The 23507-nt window shown below is 46.5% G+C and overlaps 1 protein-coding gene across 1 annotated transcript; it reads right to left on the bottom strand.

Annotated features, from left to right (window-relative positions):
* Positions 1 to 67: 67 nt before the first annotated feature.
* LOC147993120 (uncharacterized) lies at positions 68 to 4422 on the bottom strand. Its single transcript, XM_087542300.1, has 6 exons — positions 4020 to 4422; positions 2891 to 2955; positions 1992 to 2098; positions 1617 to 1902; positions 953 to 1535; positions 68 to 286 (listed from the first exon to the last, which is right to left on the bottom strand). Exons 3-5 carry the CDS (start codon positions 2094 to 2096, stop codon positions 970 to 972), a joined length of 957 nt encoding a protein of 318 aa, XP_087398426.1. The 5' UTR covers positions 2097 to 2098; positions 2891 to 2955; positions 4020 to 4422; the 3' UTR covers positions 68 to 286; positions 953 to 969.
* Between the last annotated feature and the right edge of the window lie 19085 nt (positions 4423 to 23507).

Genomic DNA, 23507 nt, shown 5'->3' with positions numbered 1-23507 from the left:
CACCTATGAGATATCCAACACATATATATACAACAAGCATCCATATAACAATCATAGCCAACACACAAGTTCCATCATATATACATACATAGCCAACACACAAGTTTCATCATATATACATACATAGCCAACACATAGTTCCATCGTTACATATTACAAAAGTTTCACATTGTTCATCCAACACCGTTATCCATCAATTCACAAAAGTTTCACATTGATACAAAATAAAAACACAAATGGAAAAGAAGCACTCCATCCATGCAAGCTTCCGTGAATTAAATCAAATCTGCAAAATGATAAACAAGAAGTTAGAAGAAGAAAAAGAAGAAGACTAGAAGAATACTAGAAGAAGAAGAACACTAGAAGAAGAATAAGAAGAATTTCGGAAAAGAAATAAGAAGAAGACTATAAGCTTATTATGTAAACTTGATCATTTTGTGCTAACATAAATTATTTTGGAGCTAACCTATAGGAAACCAAGCATATAAGCTCTAAGTTAGTATATTAGAGCCAACTTAGGTAAAATGAAGCTAACCTATGTCATTTTGGAAAAGAAGAAGAATAAGAAAAAGACTATAAGCTTATTATGTGAACTTGATCATTTTGTGCTAACATAAGTTATTTTGGAGCTAACCTATAGGAAACTAAGCATATAAGCTCTAAGTTAGCATATTAGAGCCAACTTAGGTAAAATGAAGCTAACCTATGTCATTTTGGAAAAGAAGAAGAATAAGAAAAAGACTATAAGCTTATTATGTAAACTTGATCATTTTGTGCTAACATAAGTTATTTTGGAGCTAACCTATAGGAAACTAAGCATATAAGCTCTAAGTTAGCATATTAGAGCCAACTTAGGTAAAATGAAGCTAACCTATAGGAAACTAAGCATATTTGAGATAACATAGGTAACTAAGTATATATATATATATATCATTTTGGAGATCTGACATACCTGACAAAGTTCAGTTCTCATGCATTGTTCTTCTCCTTCTCCTTCCTCAGCCTGATGCACCAAGAGCGGCGAGGCGGTGGAGGCGGTGGAGGCAGTGGGATGTAGTCTTCTACCTCAATTGGCGTGGTCATGTCGCCCAGCTGTGGGATCGCCGGCGCCACCACCGGTGCGTGGTCATTGTCAGGCACCACCACCATCGCGAGGCCACCTTCAGGCACGACCATCGCTAGGTCATCCTCAGCCACCTCCATCTCTTGCCCATGGTCAGCCACCACCATCTCTTGCCCTTGGTCAGCCATCACCATCTCTTGCCCTTGGTCAGCCACCACCAGCACTAGGTCATCCTCAGCCTGATGCCCATCGTCATCCTGCAGCTCCTCATCCCCACTCTGCTCCTCTTCTCCCGCACTCCAGTCCGGATCATCCTTCTTGTTGTCTATACTGCTGCCAGAATCGCTGCTGCTTTCGCTACAGCCAGAATCGCTGCTGCTTTCGCTACAGCCATGGTCGCTGCTGCTTTCGCTACAGCCATGGTCGCTGCTGCTTTGGCTGTAGCCATTGTCGCTGCTGCTGCTCCCATTACCTGTCCAAATGCAACAATGACCGTTAACAATCGATGTGAGACAAAGCCAAATGTAGAGGAATAAGAAGAGGCAGAACGTACTGGCATCATAATCTTCAGCGTAGCGCATGCGACACATAGTCGCGTTGAACACCTTCACGATGAGCATGGTGGCGTCATCGTCATACCTGAAGAGAAGGAAGTACCCCATCCGCAGGTCGTAGGCACGGTAGAACTTCTCCCACCCATGAGACAAGTACATGTGTCCCTCCTTGATCACCAACTCCACATCCCACAGCCTGCGAAACCCGCTGCCGGCCTGTCGCACCTTCACATTATTTGGCGGATCTTCACCCATCAGCATGTTCTTAAAACTGTCAGGCAGCCTCTGCAGTTTGGGACAATGAGTGATGTAGGCAAACAACAGATATCATAATGAGATGGGTGAAGCTAGGGGAGATCTCTCATTTTATATACCTGCGTCATGGATGATACTGAAGTCCCAAGTATGATAGTGAAGAACTCGGAAGCATCCAACTCGTACTGCGGTGTCGCAGAGCGGCGGTGGCTGCTTCCCGCCATCTCTGATAATTAAGCAGCAGAAGAGACCAAATTAGTACCCTTACAACCGAACAAGGCAAGGCAAGGTATTAAGACAGATGTTAACACATGAGATAAAATCTAGAGACGTGAACACAGAAGATAATAAGAACTACTCGTCATCATCACCAATATTGTGACCAGTGTGATCTTCATCATCACTACCATATTGCATCATAGTTTCATCGTGGTCATCCTCCAATAATTCAAACTGATTGTATGATAAGATAGCAGAGAGATACATTCCAAACTATGAATGTGGTATGGCAATGGACTTGTAATCATATCGTTGTTCATAGCTAAAATAACACCTTGTATATAAGAAGAAATCATGATCTGGCAGACATATAAAAAGTTGATGGGAGAGACCGGCTAACAAGTAGGGCTAGTTTAGTTTCCACTGTTTGTAATAAATGTATGCTTCATACAAGTTAATCAAGTTTGGGGTAATCCCCTGATCTACATTACATAAACAGAAATATACCGCCCCCGGGCAAGCAGGAAATGTCAAATCAGGTGAAGGCGAATGTTTTTTGGTCATGTTTCTATTTGCATTTCTTGTACTTGGTAGGTTGACATGTTGGTATGCTAAATAAAATGGATTTTCTGGAGGGTGGCACCCTTGATCCAGTGCAAAAACGGGAATTCAGAAATCAGTGCAATATAGCAAAGAGGGGAAACAACAGCAGTACAACACACTGGAAGACAGTGGTACAGAAATTAAGTCACTAATCGACAATGTAGCATAGCATGGAAATTGCAGAGCAGTTATTCACGCGAACTGAAGTGTCACGTGTGGTGGTCCTTGCGGAGATGGGATCCCACGATTCTTCCACCAGTCCTGTGGATTCACAAGGCCATTCCTTCATCAGAATAGAGTACAGCAAAACAATATCATGGACATCCTCAAAATTACTGAAATCAAGTGGAATCGATTTATACAGAAACAGGCCATGACCAAACTGAATAAATCAAGTTGAATAGCTCACACTAGTCTCTACCAGTGCTCGAATCTTCCACTAAAATTTACCAGACCCTATCGCGACATAAGACATTACCATGCAGCCAGAAAAGGCAGGCTAGCTGTATCTATTTAGCATGATACTATTAGACAAATAGACAGCCAGGCAACAGCAAGATAGGAAACAACAGCAGTACAACACAGTGGAAGATAATGGTACAGAAATTAAGTAGCTAGTTGACAATGTAGCACCAAAATTGTAGGTAATACAATGCTATGATACTAGTGGATTACACATACAGAAAGAATGGTGTATTCAGGATTTCAGGTAAGCTACATCCTATATTTGCATTTGGCAAAAGCTAAAGTGGCACTCCAAAGAAACCACCTCCAGGAAAAGCAACTCACAGATGCAGTAAGTCTTCACTACAATTATGTCAAGGGTTCAAATTTCGTAAGTGGACACTGTAATTGACATGAACACGGTATTCCCACAACTGAGTACAGTTTGTGCAATGTGAGAAATTTCATGGGTACACCAAGTCCACAATTGGGTAAAGTTTACGCAAATCCTACCACAAGGTCATTCCTTCGTCAGAACGGTGTACAAATAAACAACAATCTCATGAGCATCCTCAAAAATTACTGAAATTAAGTGGCATTGATTTGTACCCAAACATGCCATGAACCAAACTCAACGAATCAAGCTGAATCGCTAGCACTAGGAGTGACCACTGCTAAGATCTTCCATTAATTAGCCTTTAGCAGACCCCCATCCTAATATAATGCATTGTCATGCAGCCAGAAAAGGCAGGCTAGCTGTATCCATTAGCACACTAGACAAATAGACAGCCAAGCAGTATAGCAATTCGATTAACCCCCCAAATTGCAAGCATTAAACCACATCTACCTCATAAGAGCGAAGAACAAGCGGAGAAATTGACCTGAATCGGGGAGAGGTTGTTGGTGACGAACTGCTGCAGCGACTCCCCCTGGCGCTGAACCTCTGGCAGACGCCGCCGTCGCGGAGGCAGCTGCGGATCTTGGCCCAGTTGCCGGCGCTCTCGACCCGGCGCTGCAGCCAGGTGGAGTACTCCCCGAGGCGGTACTCCCTATACCCGTGCCCGGAGACGACGGAGCCGGCGCCGCGGTTGGTGACGACGAAGGCGAAGACGGTGAAGACGAGGAGGAGTGCGATGAGGAGGAAGAGCGCGACGAGGTAGAGCCAGAGGGGCGCCCATGATCTATTTTCTGGAGGGTCGGGGCGGCGGCGGCAGGGGACGGAGGGGACGCAGGGGCGTGGGGGCGCGGCGGCGGCGTACGGTTGGGGCGGAGGGGGCGTACTGAGTGGGGAGGAAGGGAGGGAGGGGAGTAGGTGGAGTGGGGGGGGGAAGCATACTAATGGCGCACCGAGCGGCGGTGCGCCATTAGAAAGTTTTTTTTGCCAAAAAGTAAAAAAAAAATTACCGGCGCACTCTGTCGCCAGTGCGCCATTAGTAGTTCTAACTACTAATGGCGCACTTTGCCCGGATGCGCCATTAGAATGTTTGAAAAAATGAAAAAAAAATTTCTTTTACTAGTGGCGCACCTTCTGCCTGGTGCGCCATTAGTGTATTCCACACTAATGGCGTATCTCCACCAGGTGCGCCATTAGTATATAGTAGTGGCGCACCACCTGTCTGGTGCGCCATTAGTGTCAATCCTATCTTTAGCCCTTTTCCTAGTAGTGTTGGGTCACCGGAGCCATCATAATCATAGCCAGCTGCTTCTTCACCCTCTCCTTCCAGACCATCGGTGTCGTTGACAAACAACGAGTAGACGACATCACTTCCTTGTGCGATTATGTCCCCCAACAACGCTTCTTTTGCTTCGTCTCGGGGGGTGTCCATAGTTTCTACAAATATTTACAACATGACAATTATTATTCAAACATGACAGATGGATATATTAGTGGCGAACGTAGAACTAGCTAGCTAATCACAGTAAGGAATCATATTAATTAGTGGCCTCGACGCTGCTTCTCTAGGGTTTGGGGTGGCCTCGACAACGCTTCAAGGGTTTGGGGTGGCCTCGAGAACGCTTCAAGGAGGGGGTAATATCGACAACGACGAGATACATACACGGGAAAATAATGTTATCGGGGAGGAGGTATATCGACCCCCCCACGCGTTGAAGTTATTGGGGAGGGGGTATATCGCCCCCCCTACATGTTGAAGTTATCGGGGAGGGGGTATATCGACCCCCCCACGTGTTGAAGTTATCGGGAGGGGGTATATCGACCCCCCTCATGTTGAAGTTATCGGGAGGGGGTATATCGACTCCCCCCCCCACGTGTTGAAGTTATCGGGAGTTTATATCCCACCCCCTCGTGTTGAAGTTATCGGGAGGGGTATATCAACGACGACAGACTCGATAAAACATAAAAAAATGAAGAAGAAATAAAAAGAGGAGAAGAAGAAAGGAATAGCTAGAGGAGAAGATCGAAGAAAAAAAAGAAGAAAAAGAAGAGGAGAAGAAGAAAGGAATAGAGAAGAAGATCATCGTGGAACATGTGGGAGCCAACATGGGTATCGAGATCCCGCTGTTGGTTATTGACCGAAGAGTCATCTCGGTCATGTCTGCATGTCTCCTGAACCTGTAGGGTCTACACACTTAAGGTTCGGTGACGCTAGGGTTATAGAGATATTAGTATGCGGTAACCCGAAAGTTGTTCGGAGTCCCGGATGAGATCCCGAACATCACGAGGAGTTCCGGAATGGTCCGGAGGTAAAGAATTATATATAGGAAGTGCTATTTCGGCTATCGGGACAAGTTTCGGGGTCACCGGTATTGTACCAGGACCATCGGAAGGGTCCCGGGGGTCCACCGGGTGGGGCCACCTACCCCGGGGGACACATGGGCTGTAGGGGGTGCACCTTGGCCTACATGGGCCAAGGGCACTAGCCCCTAGAGGCCCATGCGCCAAAGGGACAAGAGGAGGGGAGAGTCCTAAAGGGGGAAGGCACCTCCGAGGTGCCTTGGGGAGGATGGACTCCTCCCCCCCTTGGCCGCACCCTTCCTTGGAGGAAGGGGCAAGGCTGCGCCCTCCCCCTCTCCCTTGGCCCTATATATAGTGGGGGGAAGGGAGGGCAACCATACCTAAGCCCTGGCGCCTCCCTCTCCCTCCCATGACACATCTCCCTCCTCCTGCAGCGCTTGGCGAAGCCCTGTTGGAATCCCGCTACTTCCACCACCACACCGTCGTGCTGCTGGATCTCCATCAACCTCTCCTTCCCCCTTGCTGGATCAAGAAGGAGGAGACGTTGCTGCTCCGTACGTGTGTTGAACGCGGAGGTGCCGTCCGTTCGGCGCTAGGATCATCGGTGATTTGGATCACGACGAGTACGACTCCATCAACCCTGTTCTCTTGAACGCTTCCGCGCGCGATCTACAAGGGTATGTAGATCCACTCCTCCCTCATTGCTAGATGACTCCATAGATAGATCTTGGTGACACATAGGAAAATTTTGAATTTATGCTACGTTCCCCAACAGTGGCATCATGAGCTAGGTCTATGTGTAGTTACTATGCACGAGTAGAACACATAGTAGTTGTGGGCGTCGATATTGTCAATTATCTTGCCTTTACTAGTATTATCTTGATTCGGCGGCATCGTGGGATGAAGTGGCCTGGACCGACCTTACACGTACTCTTACGTGAGACTGGTTCCACCGACAAACATGCACTAGTTGGATAAGGTGGCTGGCGGGTGTCTATCTCTCCCACTTTAGTCGGATCGGATTCGATGAAAAGGGTCCTTATGAAGGGTAAATAGCAATTGACATATCACGTTGTGGTTTTGCGTAGGTAAGAAACGTTCTTGCTAGAAACCCATAACAGCCACGTAAAACATGCAAACAGCAATTAGAGGACGTCTAACTTGTTTTTGCAGGGTATGCTATGTGATGTGATATGGCCAAAAGGATGTGATGAATGATATATGTGATGTATGAGATTGATCATGTTCTTGTAATAGGAATCACGACTTGCATGTCGATGAGTATGACAACCGGCAGGAGCCATAGGAGTTGTCTTAATTTATTTATGACCTGCGTGTCAACATAAACGTCATGTAATTACTTTACTTTATTGCTAACCGTTAGCTATAGTAGTAGAAGTAATAGTTGACGAGACAACTTCATGAAGACACGATGATAGAGATCATGATGATGGAGATCATGGTGTCATGCCGGTGACAAGATGATCATGGAGCCCCAAGATGGAGATCAAAGGAGCTATATGATATTGGCCATATCATGTCACTATTATTTGATTGCATGTGATGTTTATCATGTTTATACATCTTATTTGCTTAGAACGACGGTAGTAAATAAGATGATCCCTCGTTAAAATTTCAAGAAAGTGTTCCCCCTAACTGTGCACCGTTGCGACAGTTCGTTCGTTTCTAAGCACCACGTGATGATCGGGTGTGATAGATTCCAACGTTCACATACAACGGGTGTAAGACAGATTTACACATGCAAACACTTAGGTTGACTTGACGAGCCTAGCATGTACAGACATGGCCTCGGAACACAGAAGACCGAAAGGTCGAGCATGAGTCGTATAGAAGATACGATCAACATGAAGATGTTCACCGATGTTGACTAGTCCGTCTCACGTGATGATCGGACACGGCCTAGTTGACCCGGATCATGTAATCACTTAGATGACTAGAGGGATGTCTATCTGAGTGGGAGTTCATAAGATGAACTTAATTATCCTGAACATAGTCAAAAGATCTTTGCAAATTATGTCGTAGCTCGCGCTTCAGTTCTACTGTTTAGATATGTTCCTAGAGAAAATTTAGTTGAAAGCTGATAGTAGCAATTATGCGGACTAGGTCCGTAAACCAAGGATTGTCCTCATTGCTTCATAGAAGGCTTATGTCCTTAATGCACCGCTCAGTGTGCTGAACCTCGAACGTCGTCTGTGGATGTTGCGAACATTTGACATACACGTTTTGATAACTACGTGATAGTTCAGTTAAACGGTTTAGAGTTGAGGCACTGAAGACGGTTTTTGAAACGTCGCGAAACATATGAGATGTTTCGAGGGCTGAAATTGGAATTTCAGGCTCGTGCCCACGTCAAGAGGTATAAGACCTCCGACGATTTTCTTAGCCTGCAGACTAAGGGAGAAAAGCTCAATTGTTGAGCTTGTGCTTAGATTGTCTGAGTACAACAATCATTTGAATCGAGTGGGAGTTGATCTTCCAGATGAGATAGTGATGTTTCTCCGAAGTCATTACCACCAAGCTGCTAGAGTTTCGTGATGAACAATAATATATCAGGGACATATATGATGATCCTTGAGATATTCGCGATGTTTGACACCAAAGTAGAATCAAGAAGGAGCATCAATTGTTGATGGTTGGTGAAACCACTAGTTTCAAGAAGGGCAAGGGCAAGAAGGGATACTTCATGAAACGGCAATTCAGCTGCTGCTCTGGTGAAGAAACCCAAGGTTGAACCCAAACCCGAGACTAAGTGCTTCTGTAATAAGGGGAACAGCCACTGGAGCAGAATTACCCTAGATACTTGGTAGATTAGAAGGCTGGCAAGGTCGATAGAAGTATATTGGATATACATTGTGTTGATGTGTACTTTACTAGTACTCCTAGTAGCACCAGGGTATTAGATACCGGTTCGGTTGCTAAGTGTTAGTAACTCGAAATAAAAGCTACGGAATAAACGGAGACTAGCTAAAGGTGAGCTGACGATATGTGTTGGAAGTGTTTCCAATGTTGATATGATCAAGCATCGCACGCTCCCTCTACCATCGAGATTGGTGTTAAACCTAAATAATGGTTATTTGGTGTTTGCGTTGAGCATAGACATGATTGGATTATGCCTATCGCAATACGGTTATTCATTTAAGGAGAATAATCGTTACTCTGTTTATTTGAATAATACCTTCAATGGTCTTACGCCTAAAATGAATGGTTTATTGAATCTCGATCGTAGTGATACACATGTTCATGCCAAAAGATATAAGATAGTAATGATAGTACCACCTACTTGTGGCACTGCCACGTAAGTCATATCGGTATAAAACGCATGAAGAAGCTCCATGTTGATGGATCTTTGGGCTCACTCGTTTTTGAAAAGTTTGAGACATGCGAACCATGTCTATTGGTGTATATGCATGAAGAAACTCCATGCAAATGGACCGTTTGAACTCACTTGATATTGAATCACTTGAGACATGCAAATCATACCACATGGGCAAGATGACTGAAATCCTCGGTTTCAGTAAAATGGAACTAGAAAGCAACTTGTTGGAAGAAATATATTTTGATGTGTGCAGTCCAATGAGTGCTGAGGCGTGTAGTGGATATCGTTATGTTCTTACTTCACAGATGATTTGAGTAGATGTTGAGTACATTTACTTGATAAATCACGAGTCTGAATTATTGAAAGGTTCAAGTAATTTCAGGGTGAAGTTGAAAGATCGTCGTGACAAGAGGATAAAATATCTATGATATGATCATAGAGATGCATATCTGAATTACGAGTTTGGCACAGAATTAAGACATTGTGGAAATTGTTTCACAACTAATACAGCCTGGAACACCATAGTGTGATGGTGTGTCCGAACATCATAACTGCACCCTATTGGATATGATGCATACCATGATGTCTCTTATCGAATTACCACGATAGTTTATGGGTTAGGCATTAGAGACAACCACATTCACTTTAAATAGGGCACCACGTAATTCCGATGATATGACACCGTATGAACTATGGTTTAGAGAAACCTAAGCTGTCATTTCTTAAAAGTTTGGGGCTGCGACGCTTATGTGGAAAAGTTTCAGGCTGATAAACTCGAACCCAAAGCGGATAAATGCATCTTCATAGGACACCCAAAATAGTTGGGTATACCTCCTGTCTCAGATCCGAAAGCAATAAGGGATTGTTTCTAGAATCGGGTCCTTTCTCGAGGAAAAGTTTCTCTCGAAAGAATTGAGTGGGAGGATGGTGGAGACTTGATGAGGTTATTGAACCGTCTCTTCAACTAGTGTGTGGCAGGGCACGGGAAGTTGTTCTTGTGGCACCTACACCAATTGAAGTGGAAGCTTATGATAGTGATCATGAAACTTCGGATCAAGTCACTACCAAACCTCGTGGGATGACAAGGATGCGTACTACTTCAGAGTGGTACGTAATCCTGTCTTGGAAGTCATGTTGCTAGACAACAATGAACCTACGAGCCATGGAGAAGCGATGGTGGGCCCGGATTCCGATAAATGGCTCGAGGCCATAAAATCCGAGAGAGGATCCATGTATGAAAACAAAGTGTAGACTTTGGAAGAACTACTTGATGGTCGTGAGGCTGTTGAGTACAGATGGATTTAAAAGGAAGACGGACAATGATGGTAAATATCACCATTAAGAAAGCTCGACTTGTCGTTAAGAAGTTTCCCGACAAGTTCAAGGAGTTGACTACGGTGAGACTTTCTCACTCGTAGCGATGCTAAGAGTCTGTTGGAATTATATTAGCAATTACTGCATCATTTATGAAATATTGCAGATAGGATATCAAAACATTGTTTCCTCGACGATTTTTGAGGAAAGGTTGTATGTGATACAACCGGAAGGTTTTGTCAATCCTGAAATATGCTAATAAGTATGCAAAGCTCCAGCAATCCTTCTGAGGACTGGAGTAAGCATCTCGGAGTTGGAATGTATGCTTTGATGAGATGATCAAAGATTTTGGGTGTATACAAAGTTTATGAGAAACTTGTATTTCCAAAGAAGTGAGTGGGAGCACTATAGAATTTCTGATGAGTATATGTTGTTGACATATTGTTGATCAGAAATGACGTAGAATTTCTGGAAAGCATATAGGGTTATTTGGAAAGTGTTTTTCAATGGAAAGCCTGGATTAAGCTACTTGAACATTGAGCATCAAGATCTATAAGGATAGATCAAAACGCTTAATAGTACTTTCAAATGAGCACATACCTTGACATGATCTTGAAGGTGTTCAAGATGGATCAGTCAAAGAAGGAGTTCTTGCCTGAGTTGTAAGGTATGAAGTTAAGACTTAAAGCTCGACCACGGCAAAATAGAGAGAAAGGACGAAGGTCGTCCCCTATGCTTAAGACGTAGGCCCTACAGTATGCTATGCTGTGTACCGCACCTGAAATGTGCCTTGCCATGAGTCAGTCAAGGGGTACAAGAGTGATCCAAGAATGGATCACAAGACAACGGTCAAAGTTATCCTTAGTAACTAGTGGACTAAGGAATTTTCTCGATTATGGAGGTGGTAAAAGAGTTCGTCGTAAAGGGTTACGTCGATGCAAGCTTAACACCTATCCGGATAGCTCTGAGTAGAGATACCGGATACGTATAATGGAGCAACAATTTAGAATAGCTCCAAGTAGAACAGTTATTTGGAATGGCTCCAAATGTAGCGTAGTAGTTGCATCTAGGAGATGACATAGAGATTTGTAAAGCGCACACGGATCTGAAAGGTTCAGACCCGTTGACTATAACCTCTCTCACAAGCATAACATGATCAAACCCAGAACTCATCGAGTGTTAATCACATGATAAATGTGAACTAGATTATTGACTCTAGTAAACTCTTTGGGTGTTAGTCACATGGGGATGTGACCTTGAGTGTTAATCACATATCGATGTGAACTAGATTATTGACTCTAGTGCAAGTGGGAGACTGTTGGAAATATGACCTAGAGGCAATAATAAATTGATTATTATCACATTTCCTTGTTCATGATAATCGTTTATTATCCATGCTATAATTGTATTGATAGGAAACTTAGATACATGTGTGGATACATAGACAACACCATGTCCCTAGTAAGCCTCTAGTTGACTAGCTCGTTGATCAATAGATGGTTACGGTTTCCTGACCATGGACATTGGATGTCGTTGATAACGGGATCACATCATTAGGAGAATGATGTGATGGACAAGACCCAATCCTAAGCATAGCACTAGATCGTGTAGTTCGTATGCTAAAGCTTTTCTAATGTCAAGTATCATTTCCTTAGACCATGAGATTGTGCAACTCCCGGATATCGTAGGAGTGCTTTGGGTGTGCCAAACGTCACAACGTAACTGGGTGGCTATAAAGGTACACTACAGGTATCTCCGAAAGTGTCTGTTGGGTTGGCACGAATCGAGACTGGGATTTGTCACTCCGTGTGACGGAGAGGTATCTCTGGGCCCACTCGGTAGGACATCATCATAATGTGCACAATGTGATCAAGGAGTTGATCACGGGATGATGTGTTACGGAACGAGTAAAGAGACTTGCCGGTAACGAGATTGAACAAGGTATCGGGATACCGACGATCGAATCTCGGGAAAGTATCGTACCGCTAGACAAAGGGAATTGTATACGGGATTGATTAAGCCCTTGACATCGTGGTTCATCCGATGAGATCATCGTGGAACATGTGGGAGCCAACATGGGTATCCAGATCCCGCTGTTGGTTATTGACCGAAGAGTCATCTCGGTCATGTCTGCATGTCTCCCGAACCCGTAGGGTCTACACACTTAAGGTTCGGTGACGCTAGGGTTATAGAGATATTAGTATGCGGTAACCCGAAAGTTGTTCGGAGTCCTAGATGAGATCCCGGATGTCATGAGGAGTTCCGGAATGGTCCGGAGGTAAAGAATTATATATAGGAAGTGCTATTTCGGCTATCGGGACAAGTTTCGGGGTCACCGGTATTGTACCGGGACCACCGGAAGGGTCCCGGGGGTCCACCGGGTGGGGCCACCTGCCCTGGGGGCCACATGGGCTGTAGAGGGTGCGCCTTGGCCTACATGGGCCAAGGGCACCAGCCCCTAGAGGCCCATGCGCCAAAGGGACAAGAGGAGGGGAGAGTCCTAAAGGGGGAAGGCACCTCCGAGGTGCCTTGGGGAGGATGGACTCCTCCCCCCCTTGGCCGCACCCTTCCTTGGAGGAAGGGGCAAGGCTGCGCCCTCCCCCTCTCCCTTGGCCCTATATATAGTGGGGGGAAGGGAGGGCAACCATACCTAAGCCCTGGCGCCTCCCTCTCCCTCCCATGACACATCTCCCTCCTCCCGCAGCGCTTGGCGAAGCCCTATTGGAATCCCGCTACTTCCACCACCACACCGTCGTGCTGCTGGATCTCCATCAACCTCTCCTCCCCCCTTGCTGGATCAAGAAGGAGGAGATTTCGTGCTCCGTACGTGTGTTGAACGCGGAGGTGCCGTCCGTTCGGCGCTAGGATCATCGGTGATTTGGATCACGACGAGTACGACTCCATCAACCCCGTTCTCTTGAACGCTTCCGCGCGCGATCTACAAGGGTATGTAGATCCACTCCTCCCTCGTTGCTAGATGACTCCATAGATAGATCTTGGTGACACGTAGGAAAATTTTGAATTTATGCTACGTTCCCCAACAGACCAAAGGCCTTGTGCTGCCCCGCGTCAAAAGTTTAGTCCCACCTCGCTAGCTGAGAGAGCTCGAGAGTGGTTCATAAGCGCTGCTACGCCTTCCCTCTCGAGCTCCTCTCAATTGCAGGCTTTCAGGCCTAACCGTGCGCTGTGTGCCTGTGGGCCACTGGGCCTCCTGCGGGCCTGAATCCTGGCCCATGGTAGGGTTTTCTAGTTGTATTCAGGCCGTGGGGGCCCAGTAGGCGCCACTTTTTTGTTTTCTTTGTTGATTTATTTATTTTATTTTGTTTCTACTTACAACAAAATACTTATTGTTGCTATTTTTATTTTTTTCCTGTTTTTTTGTTTTGTTTTCTGCATTATTTATTTTCTTTTGTTTTTTGCTTTATTTTTTAATTCTTGTTGCTTTTAGTTTTAGAAAAATTATAAACTTTCTGTTAGTGCCATTAGTTTTCAAATTTGAAAACACTTTTTTTGTTTTCTTTGTTGCTTTATTTATTTTATTTTGTTTCCACTTACAACAAAATACTTATTATTGCTATTTTTATTTTTTTCCAGTTTTTTTATTTTCTGCATTATTTATTTTCTTTTGTTTTTTGCTTTATTTTTTAATTCTTTTTGCTTTTAGGTCAGCAAAATTATAAACTTTCTGTTAGTGCCATTAGTTTTAGAAAAACTATAAACTTTATGTTAGTGCCATTTGTTTTCAAATTTGAATAGTTAAAATTTGAATTCTTTGAAATTTGTGTGAATCACAAGTTTGTGATTAACTTTACTGAAAAAATGAACATAGATGTGTCTATAGAGAAAATTCAACCTAAATTCATAATACATTTATATGAATTTCAGAGAAATTCACTATGAATTTAGGTCAAATTCCCTGTATAGGGGCATCTATTTTCACTTTGAGAGGAGCTCAACAAGGCAGAGAGGGACGGGCTTATAAACCGGTGTGAGCGCCCTTCGGTTGGCGAGGTGGGACTAAACTCTGACCGCAACGAGGACCAACCCTTTAGTCCCGGTTTGTTGCACAAACCGGGACTAATGGTCATGGGCCAGGGGCGAAGCGCATTGGTCCCGGTTCGTGCGTGGAACCGGGACCAAAAGGTTCAGACGAACCGGGACAATGGCCCACGTGGCTGCCCTCTTGAGAGTGTTCTTGGTGAGAACATAGTTGACAAGGAGCGAACCGGGATTAATGGTATTACGAGGGCCGAACCATAAGACATTAAAGCATTTCAAATGAACTCGTCTGTTACAAAGTTGGCATGGTATCATCATAATTTTTGCGGAAGAAAGTCTTCACTTTTTTCGCTTGTGTCATTTGCTTATTGCGCCGTAACCATGGATAATCTTCATCGTTTATCAGGATGCTTGGGTTAGCCTTGACTTTGAAGGGAGGAATTTCATGAAACTTTTCATAATCTTCAGACATGTCTGTCTTGCCCTCCACTCCCAGGATGTCCCCTTTTCCTGAAAGAACTATGTGACGCTTTGGCTCATCGTATGATGTATTCGCTTCCTTATCTTTTCTTTTTCTCGGTCTGGTAGACATGTCCTTCACATAGATAACCTGTGCCACATCATTAGCTAGGACGAACGGTTCGTCAGTGTACCCAAGATTTTTCAGATCCACTGTTGTCATTCCGTACTGTGGGTCTACCTGTACCCCACCTCCTGACAGATTGACCCATTTGCACTTAAACAAAGAGACCTTAAAATCATGTCCGTAGTCAAGTTCCCATATGTCCACTATGTAACCATAATATGTGTCTTTTCCCCTCTCGGTTGTTGCATCAAAGCGGACACCGCTGTTTTGGTTGGTGCTCTTTTGATCTTGGTCAATCGTGTAAAATGTATTCCCATTTATCTCTTATCCTTTGTAAATCAATACAGTCAAAGATGGTCCCCTGGACAACAAGTACAGCTCATCACAAACAGTCTTGTCACCTCTGAGACGTGTTTCCAACCAACTGCTGGAAGTCCTGATGTGTTCACATGTAATCCAGTCGTCGCACTGCTCCGGGTGTTTGGAGCACAGACTGTTCTTGTGTTCATCGACATATGGGGTCACCAAGGTAGAGTTCTATAGAACTGTGTAGTGTGCTTGAGACCAAGAATATCCGTCCCTGCATATTATTGAGGCCCTTCCAAGTGTGCCTTTTCCAGTCAGTCTCCCCTCATACCGCGATTTAGGGAGACCTGTCTTCTTAAGGCCAGGAATGAAGTCAACACAAAACCCGATAATATCCTCTGTTTGATGGCCCATGGAGATGCTTCCTTCTGGCCTAGTGCGGTTATGGACATATTTCTTTAGGACTCCCATGAACCTCTCAAAGGGGAACATATTGTGTAGAAATACGGGCCCCAGAATGACAATCTCATCGACTAGATGAACTAGGACGTGCGTCATGATATTGAAGAACGATGGTGGGAACACCAGCTCGAAACTGACAAGACATTGCGCCACATCACTCCTTAGCCTTGGTACGATTTCTGGATCGATCACCTTCTGAGAGATTGCATTGAGGAATGCACATAGCTTCACAATGGCCAATCGGACGTTTTCCGGTAGAAGCCCCCTCAATGCAACCGGAAGCAGTTGCATCATAATCACGTGGCAGTCATGAGACTTTAGGTTCTTGAACTTTTTCTCTGGCATATTTATTATTCCCTTTATATTCAACGAGAAGCCAGTCGGGACCTTCATACTGAGCAGGCATTCAAAGAAGATTTCTTTCTCTTCTTTCGTAAGAGCGTAGCTGGCAGGACCTTCATACTGCTTCGGAGGCATGCTGTCTTTTTTGTGCAAACGTTGCAGGTCCTCCCGTGCCTCAGGTGTATCTTTTGTCTTTCCATACACGCCTAAGAAGCCTAGCAGGTTCACGCAAAGGTTCTTCGTCACGTGCATCACGTCGATTGAAGAGCGGACCTCTAGGTCTTTCCAGTAGGGTAGGTCCCAAAATATAGATTTCTTCTTCCACATGGGTGCGTGTCCCTCAGCATCATTCGGAACAGCTAGTGTGCCGGGACCTTTCCAAAGATTACGTGTAAATCATTGACCATAGCAAGTACGTGATCACCGGTACGCATGGCGGGCTTCTTCCGGTGATCTGCCTCGCCTTTGAAATGCTTGCCTTTCTTTCGACATTGTTGGTTGGTCGGAAGAAATCGACGATGGCCCAGGTACACATTCTTCCTACATTTGTCCAGGTATATACTTTCAGTGTCATATAAACAATGTGTGCATGCGTGGTATCCTTTGTTTGTCTGTCCTGAAAGGTTACTGAGAGCGGGCCAATTGTTGATGGTCACGAACAGCAACGCCTTTAGGTTAAATTCCTCCTGTCCGTGCTTATCCCACGTACGTACACCGTTTCCATTCCACAACTGTAAAAGTTCTTCAACTAATGGCCTTAGGTACACATCAATGTCGTTGCCGGGTTGCTTAGGGCCTTGGATGAGAACTGGCATCATAATGAACTTCCGTTTCATGCACATCCAAGGAGGAAGGTTATACATACATAGAGTCACGGGCCAGGTGCTGTGATTGCTGCTCTGCTCCCTGAAAGGATTAATGCCATTCGCGCTTAAAGCAAACCATACGTTCCTTGGGTCCTTTGCAAACTCATCCCAGTACTTTCTCTCGATTTTTCTCCACTGCGACCCGTCAGCGGGTGCTCTCAACTTCCCGTCTTTCTTAGGGTCCTCACTGTGCCATCACATCAACTTGGCATGCTCTCCGTTTTTGAACAGACGTTTCAACCGTGGTATTGTAAGAGCATACCACATCACCTTTGCAGGAACCCTCTTCCTGGGGGGCTCGCTGCCAACATCACCAGGGTCATCTCGTCTGATCTTATACCGCAATGCACCGCATACCGGGCATGCGTTCAGATCCTTGTATGCACCGTGGTAGAGGATGCAGTCATTAGGGCATGCATGTATCTTCTCCACCTCCAATCCTAGAGGACATACGACCTTCTTTGCTGCGTATGTACTGTCGGGTAATTCGTTATCCTTTGGAAGCTTCTTCTTCAATATTTTCAGTAGCCTCTCAAATCCTTTGTCAGGCACAGCATTCTCTGCCTTCCACTGCAGCAATTCCAGTACGGTACCGAGCTTTGTGTTGCCATCTTCGCAATTGGGGTACAAACCCTTTTTTGTGATCCTCTAACATGCGATCGAACTTCAGCTTCTCCTTTTGACTTTCGCATTGCGTCCTTGCATCGACAATGACCCGGCGGAGATCATCATCATCGAGCACATCGTCTGGTTTCTCTTGATCTTCAGCAGCTTCACCCGTTGCAGCATCATTGGGCACATCGTCTGGTTCCTCTTGATCTTCACCAGCTCCCCCCGTTGCATCATCACCGTATTCAGGGGGCACATAGTTGCCATCGTACTCTTCTTCTTCGCCGTCTTCCATCACAACCCCTATTTCTCCGTGCCTCGTCCAAACATTATAGTGTGGCATGAAACCCTTGTAAAGCAGGTGGGAGTGAAGGATTTTCCGGTTAGAGTAAGACATCGTATTCCCACATTTAGTGCATGGACAACACATAAAACCATTCTGCTTGTTTGCCTCAGCCGCATCGAGAAACTCATGCACGCCCTTAATGTACTCGGAGGTGTGTCTGTCACCGTACATCCATTGCCGGTTCATCTGCGTGCATTATATATAATTAAGTGACCAAATTAATAAAAGTTCATCATCACATTAAAACCAAAGTACATACATAGTTCTCATCTAAAAACATATAGCTCTCCAGAGCATCTAATTAATTAAACCATACATTGAAACTATGTAAAACATTTCAATGCGAAAACAAATGCGATCATAATCGCAACCAAGGTAACAATTGAACCAAGGGCATAATGATACCAAGCCTCGGTGTGAATGGCATATTTTCTAATCTTTCTAATCTTCAAGCGCATTGCATCCATCTTGATCTTGTGATCATCGACGACATCCGCAACATGCAACTTCAATATCATCTTCTCCTCCTCAATTTTTTTATTTTTTCCTTCAAGAAATTGTTTTCTTCTTCAACTAAATTTAACCTCTCGATAATAGGGTCGGTTGGAATTTCCGGTTCACATACCTCCTAGATAAATAAAATCTACGTCACGTTGGTCGGCATAATTTTCATAAACAATAAATGAACCAATAGTTATAAAGATAATATATGCCACATCTGAATCATAGACAGGACGAGGGCCGACGGGGGTGGATACCAAAACCATCGCACTATATAAGATGCAATAATAAAAGTAATAAAATAATACAAGTATCTATGTAAACATACAAGCAAGAATATTTTTTCCTTTCAGAAAGAAGATAAGAACAAGAGGCTCACCACGGTGGTGCCGGCGATGAGCTCGGCGCGGGTGATCGACGACGGTGAAGACGGGGACGGGACGTGACGGACCGCTAAACCTAGACAAATATTGAGGAAAATGGAGTTTGAAGGTCAAGCTTGGAGAGGAGAAAGCTTAAGTAGTGTGGCTCTCGGGCATTCCATCGAACACCTTGTGTGCATAGGAGGTGAGCTAGAGCACCACCAAGCCCTCTCCCCCTCGGCGGCCAGAAAAAACAGAGCAGTGTGCTCTGCTCTCACGCGAGGGGGTATATATAGGCACCTCATTGGTCCCGGTTGGTGGCATGAACCGGGACTAAAGGGGAGGCTTGGTCCCGGTTCAAGCCACCTACCGGGACCAATGGTGATGGGCCAGGAGCCAGGCCCATTGGTCCCGGTTTGTCCCACCAACCGGGACCAAAAGGTCTAGACGAACCGGGATCAATGGCCCACGTGGCCCGGCCGGCCCCCTGGGCTCACGAACCGGGTCTAATGCCTCCATGGATCCCGGTTCTGGACTGAACCGGGACTAATGGGCTGACCCGGCCTAGACCTTTGCCCCCTTTTCTACTAGTGGCTAATATTCAGCATAACTAGCAAGGTTAACTTGTGATGATGTAGAGAATTTCTCTAGTTGGTAATCTGGTTATCAAATAGGAGGTATATCAAATTTCAGGCCCAATATGCAAGATCAATAGCAATAAGACATCAGCAATAACGGAACAACATGCAGCTGAGTAATGACGGGTGGTCAACATAGGAAAGATAGCCACCACAAATATTGCTGTGTTTATATTTGCACTTAATTCACACCGGTTATCTTGCTTAACCATCTCCATCAGTGATGTCTCTAATTTATCACTCCTAGATATAGATGAAAAGAAAATAATAAGATTACTTCGACAAACAGAAAAATATATTACACTCAAATAAATGTGCTCTGAATGATGAGAAGATTTTTTCCTATAAAGTACCATCCTTTGCTCAACAGCCTGCCCTATTGCCGGCGACGAGGGCCGGCGACGAGGGCGGTAGCGCGCAGGGACTCAACCACCCCAATCTCGACGAGCTGGTTAATGAGATGGCACCGGCGCTACCCAGACGTCTCCGTGGTGGTCCTAGACTGGTCTTCGGCCGAGCCAACACGAGGTCGGAGTCCCCGAGGACCCAGTTAGTCATGACGCCCGATGTCACGAAAGCTGCCTGACACCGCGTGTTGCGCTACCTTCAATGCCGCCGTCATGATGTTGTGCGACGACGTGCTACTGCTGCCATGGCTGATATAATGCAGAAGGCGCCCACACACGTTGAGCGCGGGGGAGGGCTACTCCTCCTGTTGCACGGCGACCGGGCGCCACTTGTTTTCGGTCACACGATGGGGCAGTGATTGCTGCGCCCTCTCCTTGTCATGCCAGAGACGTCTCAACAATGATGCTAGCCGGTTGAAAGTGGCTTAACGTGCTGCGAGAAGTCGAGGGCGAGTCTTCCTTCATCTCCTCCTTGATGCAGCGTTCAATTTCGATGCCGTGATTGCACTCCTTGATGCTACGACCTATTCTAACACCACGGTTGCGTAGGATGGAGGGCGGTTGCTGTTGACATGATGGCGATGGCGAAGCCGGACCACTGTCGTGGAGTGACCGCTCGAGCAGGGCCTCTACCTGCGCCTGAAACTCCTCGTCTGCCGCGGTGGCCTCAGCGAGGGGGTGGGTTGGTGATGGTCTTCGTCGTCCCAGGAGAGCACGGACTCCTCCTTTGTTGATGGCGTGGTGGAAGACGACAGCGTCGGAGACTGTGCACGGAGGCTCCATGAACCCGATGGAGATACACCGGCCGACGCTGAGAACCAGCCCTGGTGCCGGACATGCCTAGCACGCGGTCTAGGAGAGGAGGTGATTGGTGACACACCGGTTAGCGGAGAGGAGATGAGAGCCGACGGTGTGCGGAGAGAAGAGGAGATGGGTTTGGTCGGCGTTGCCTGCCTACTTAAATGGTTGGGGCAGGCGGACAGACGCCGCCTCAATGCGGTGCGATAGAGCTACATGAATGCGTAGACTGTTCACGAGTGGGACGCGCAGTGATGACTTTGGGTGGGACCCACAGCCAGACGCATATGTGGCAGACGACCGGACGACCACATACTCTCCCCATGGTTCGGTCCCGAATTGCGCGAATTCGGATGCGGACGTTTGTTGGACGGCGTTGGACGGCAAAAATCATCGAGGCAGGCTTGTCCGGACGTTTAGGGGCGGATTGGAATACGCCGTTGGAGATGTCCTTAAGTTATACCGAATAAGAGCAACTCTAATGGGGCGACCCATTTTGTCCGTTTGGATTATCCGGACAGAAAATATGGCCCAACGGGGCGACCCAAACGGACATGGCGTCCGTCCGCTGTCCGCTTACTGTCCGTTCCGGACCCAAATTGAACGCAAATATGGGAACAAATGGGTCCGCGGCGGACAAAAGCAGCGCTACCGTCGTCCGCTCCCATCCGCCTGGTGGCCTCTCGTGTCCGCCATGGCCCCACAAATCAGCGACCCGCGCCTTCCCCTTTTCTTCCCACAAATCGAGGGCCGCAGAAGCTAGCCACGGCGGCGGCGAGCTCGGAGCCGGGCGCGGCGTTCCTAGACCAAAGCTTGGGGAGGGAATCGAGCTCCCTCCCATGGCCACCTACTCGACACGCTCGCCGTCGCGGCGGAGGCGGCCGCGCGCTGCCGCTCACCTTCTTCGACTTGCCCTGGATCTTCACCGGCCCGCGCTGCGCTGGATCTCCTCCCTCTCCGCCGCGCTGCGGGACTTCTACCCGCTCCCCGGCCGCGTCTGGCCCTGCCCGGATGGCGCCACGTACGAGTTCTTGCCCGCGGGAGGAGGGGGCGGTGGCACCGTCCAGCTCGCCGCGGTCCAGGTCACCGTGTTCGCCGGGCGCGGGGTCGCCGTTGGCGTGTCTATCCACTGCCGGCTGGCCGCCACGGGGTCAGTCGCCGTCGGGCTCCTTGCCGCGCCACGCCTGGGCCATGGCGCAGCGAGCTCGGGCCGGGCGCGGCGCAGCGAGCTCGGGGCCGGGCGATGACGGCGCGGGCGCAGCACCGAGGTGGTCGAGGTGGCCCTGCGGGAGGTAGAGGACGAGCTCCCGCCGTAGCTCCCGGCCAGCAGCGCCTCCGTTGAGGACTCCTCCTCCGCTCCTTGCGTGTCCGCTTTTTGACCTTGCGTTGGGTTCATCCACCGCCAGCCCCCGTCCACCTCATGTCCGCTAGGCGGATATGCGACCTAAACGGACAAAATGCGGACAAAATCCGTGTTTGTTTGGGTCATTGCATTGGAGTTGCTCTAAGCACTCAATTCTAAGCTTAGACCAGTATATACAACCTTGTATATAAAGCAATTGAATAACTACTTAGTCGTAGCCTTTATGTAATTCTAGCGTGTCTCCCCGCAAAAAAATTTAAAAAAAATTCTAGCGTGTCTAAAGGATTAAGAGACAGCAAGAATTATAAATTCCTTTGTTTATACTAATGTAACAAACATATGTCGATATATTTTTATAGGGATACTCTCGCGGACAGCATGCAACGGAAGGAAGAAGAAGGTCAACATGTTTTTAGATGTAATTATTTTTTGCTATTCATTTCATGTCTCATTATTTTTCCATTGTACTATATTGATAAAATTTAATTATAAGATGCCTTTAGGCCTCTTATCTATTTGAGGTGTGCTACGTGTCGGCCACCAGATCTTTTTAAAACATTCGCCGCCTCGCGAGCCGCCTAATCTAGGTTATTCAACGTACGACCGCTCTTTGCAACAAGAGTACTGTTTCAGAAACAATGGTAACTATTGCAACAAGTGCTTTGTTTCAGAAAAACATCGGTGAATATTGCAGCAAGAGCTTTGTTTCAGAAACATTGGTGACGTGGCAAAAACATCTCTGCGTATGATCCCTCTTTGCAACAAGAGTTTTGTTTCAGAAACATTGGTGACGAGGCAAAAACATCTCTGCGTATGATCCCTCTTTGCAACAAGAGCTTTGTTTCAGAAACATTGATGACGAGGCAAAAACATCTTTGCGTATGATCCCTCTTTGCAACAAGAGCTTTGTTTCAGAAACAACTATTGCAACAAGTGCTTTGTTTCAGGAAAAATGTCGCGCAGGGCCGAGACGGATCAACAGGGAGGGGCTCCCCTGACAACATCTATGGAGAGACCATGCAATGCGTCGCACGCCACTAGAATGACGACTGGGCCGCGCGAATCTCAGGCATTGTCGCCTACGTCGGGTGGTGGCTTGACGATCCTGATCGATCTAGATGCAGGGCATGAGAGATGTGAGCGCCAGGGCGGCCAACCGCTCAGTCGACGACAAGTGAGGCAACGAAAGAAAAAGAGGAGGGATGGAAGTGGGGCAGCGAAGGTCTGCCTCGCCGGCGAACAATGGCTGCTGGAGCGGGCTTGCGGCGTGCATAGGCGTACCTGACCATGTAGTCTATCTGCGGCAAGTGCTGAGTTGTAGAAACCCTTCTGAAACAGTGGTGGAGTTGCAAGAATGTGAAGTAGGTGAGGGTGGATCCTAACCGCCCGATCAACAAATCAAACGCCCACCGAGGCGGTCGACGCACACGGAAAGATC

This window comes from Triticum urartu, chromosome 1A (genome assembly GCF_056163025.1).
Source record: "Triticum urartu cultivar PI428250 chromosome 1A, HENAU_Tu73, whole genome shotgun sequence".
Taxonomy (NCBI): domain Eukaryota; kingdom Viridiplantae; phylum Streptophyta; class Magnoliopsida; order Poales; family Poaceae; genus Triticum; species Triticum urartu.
The sequence above is the reverse complement of the archived record's forward strand: the minus strand, read 5'-3'. Positions and strand labels throughout refer to the sequence as shown.

Bases quoted from the DNA above. Each gene is read 5' to 3' on its own strand.
- LOC147993120 (XM_087542300.1), bottom strand. From the start codon at position 2,096: ATGGCGGGAAGCAGCCACCGCCGCTCTGCGACACCGCAGTACGAGTTG. The intron at 1,903-1,991 runs GTATATAAAATG...CCCAAACTGCAG, and splicing joins CAGTATCATCCATGACGCAG to AGGCTGCCTGACAGTTTTAA. The intron at 1,536-1,616 runs GTACGTTCTGCC...GCATTTGGACAG, and splicing joins CGCTGAAGATTATGATGCCA to GTAATGGGAGCAGCAGCAGC.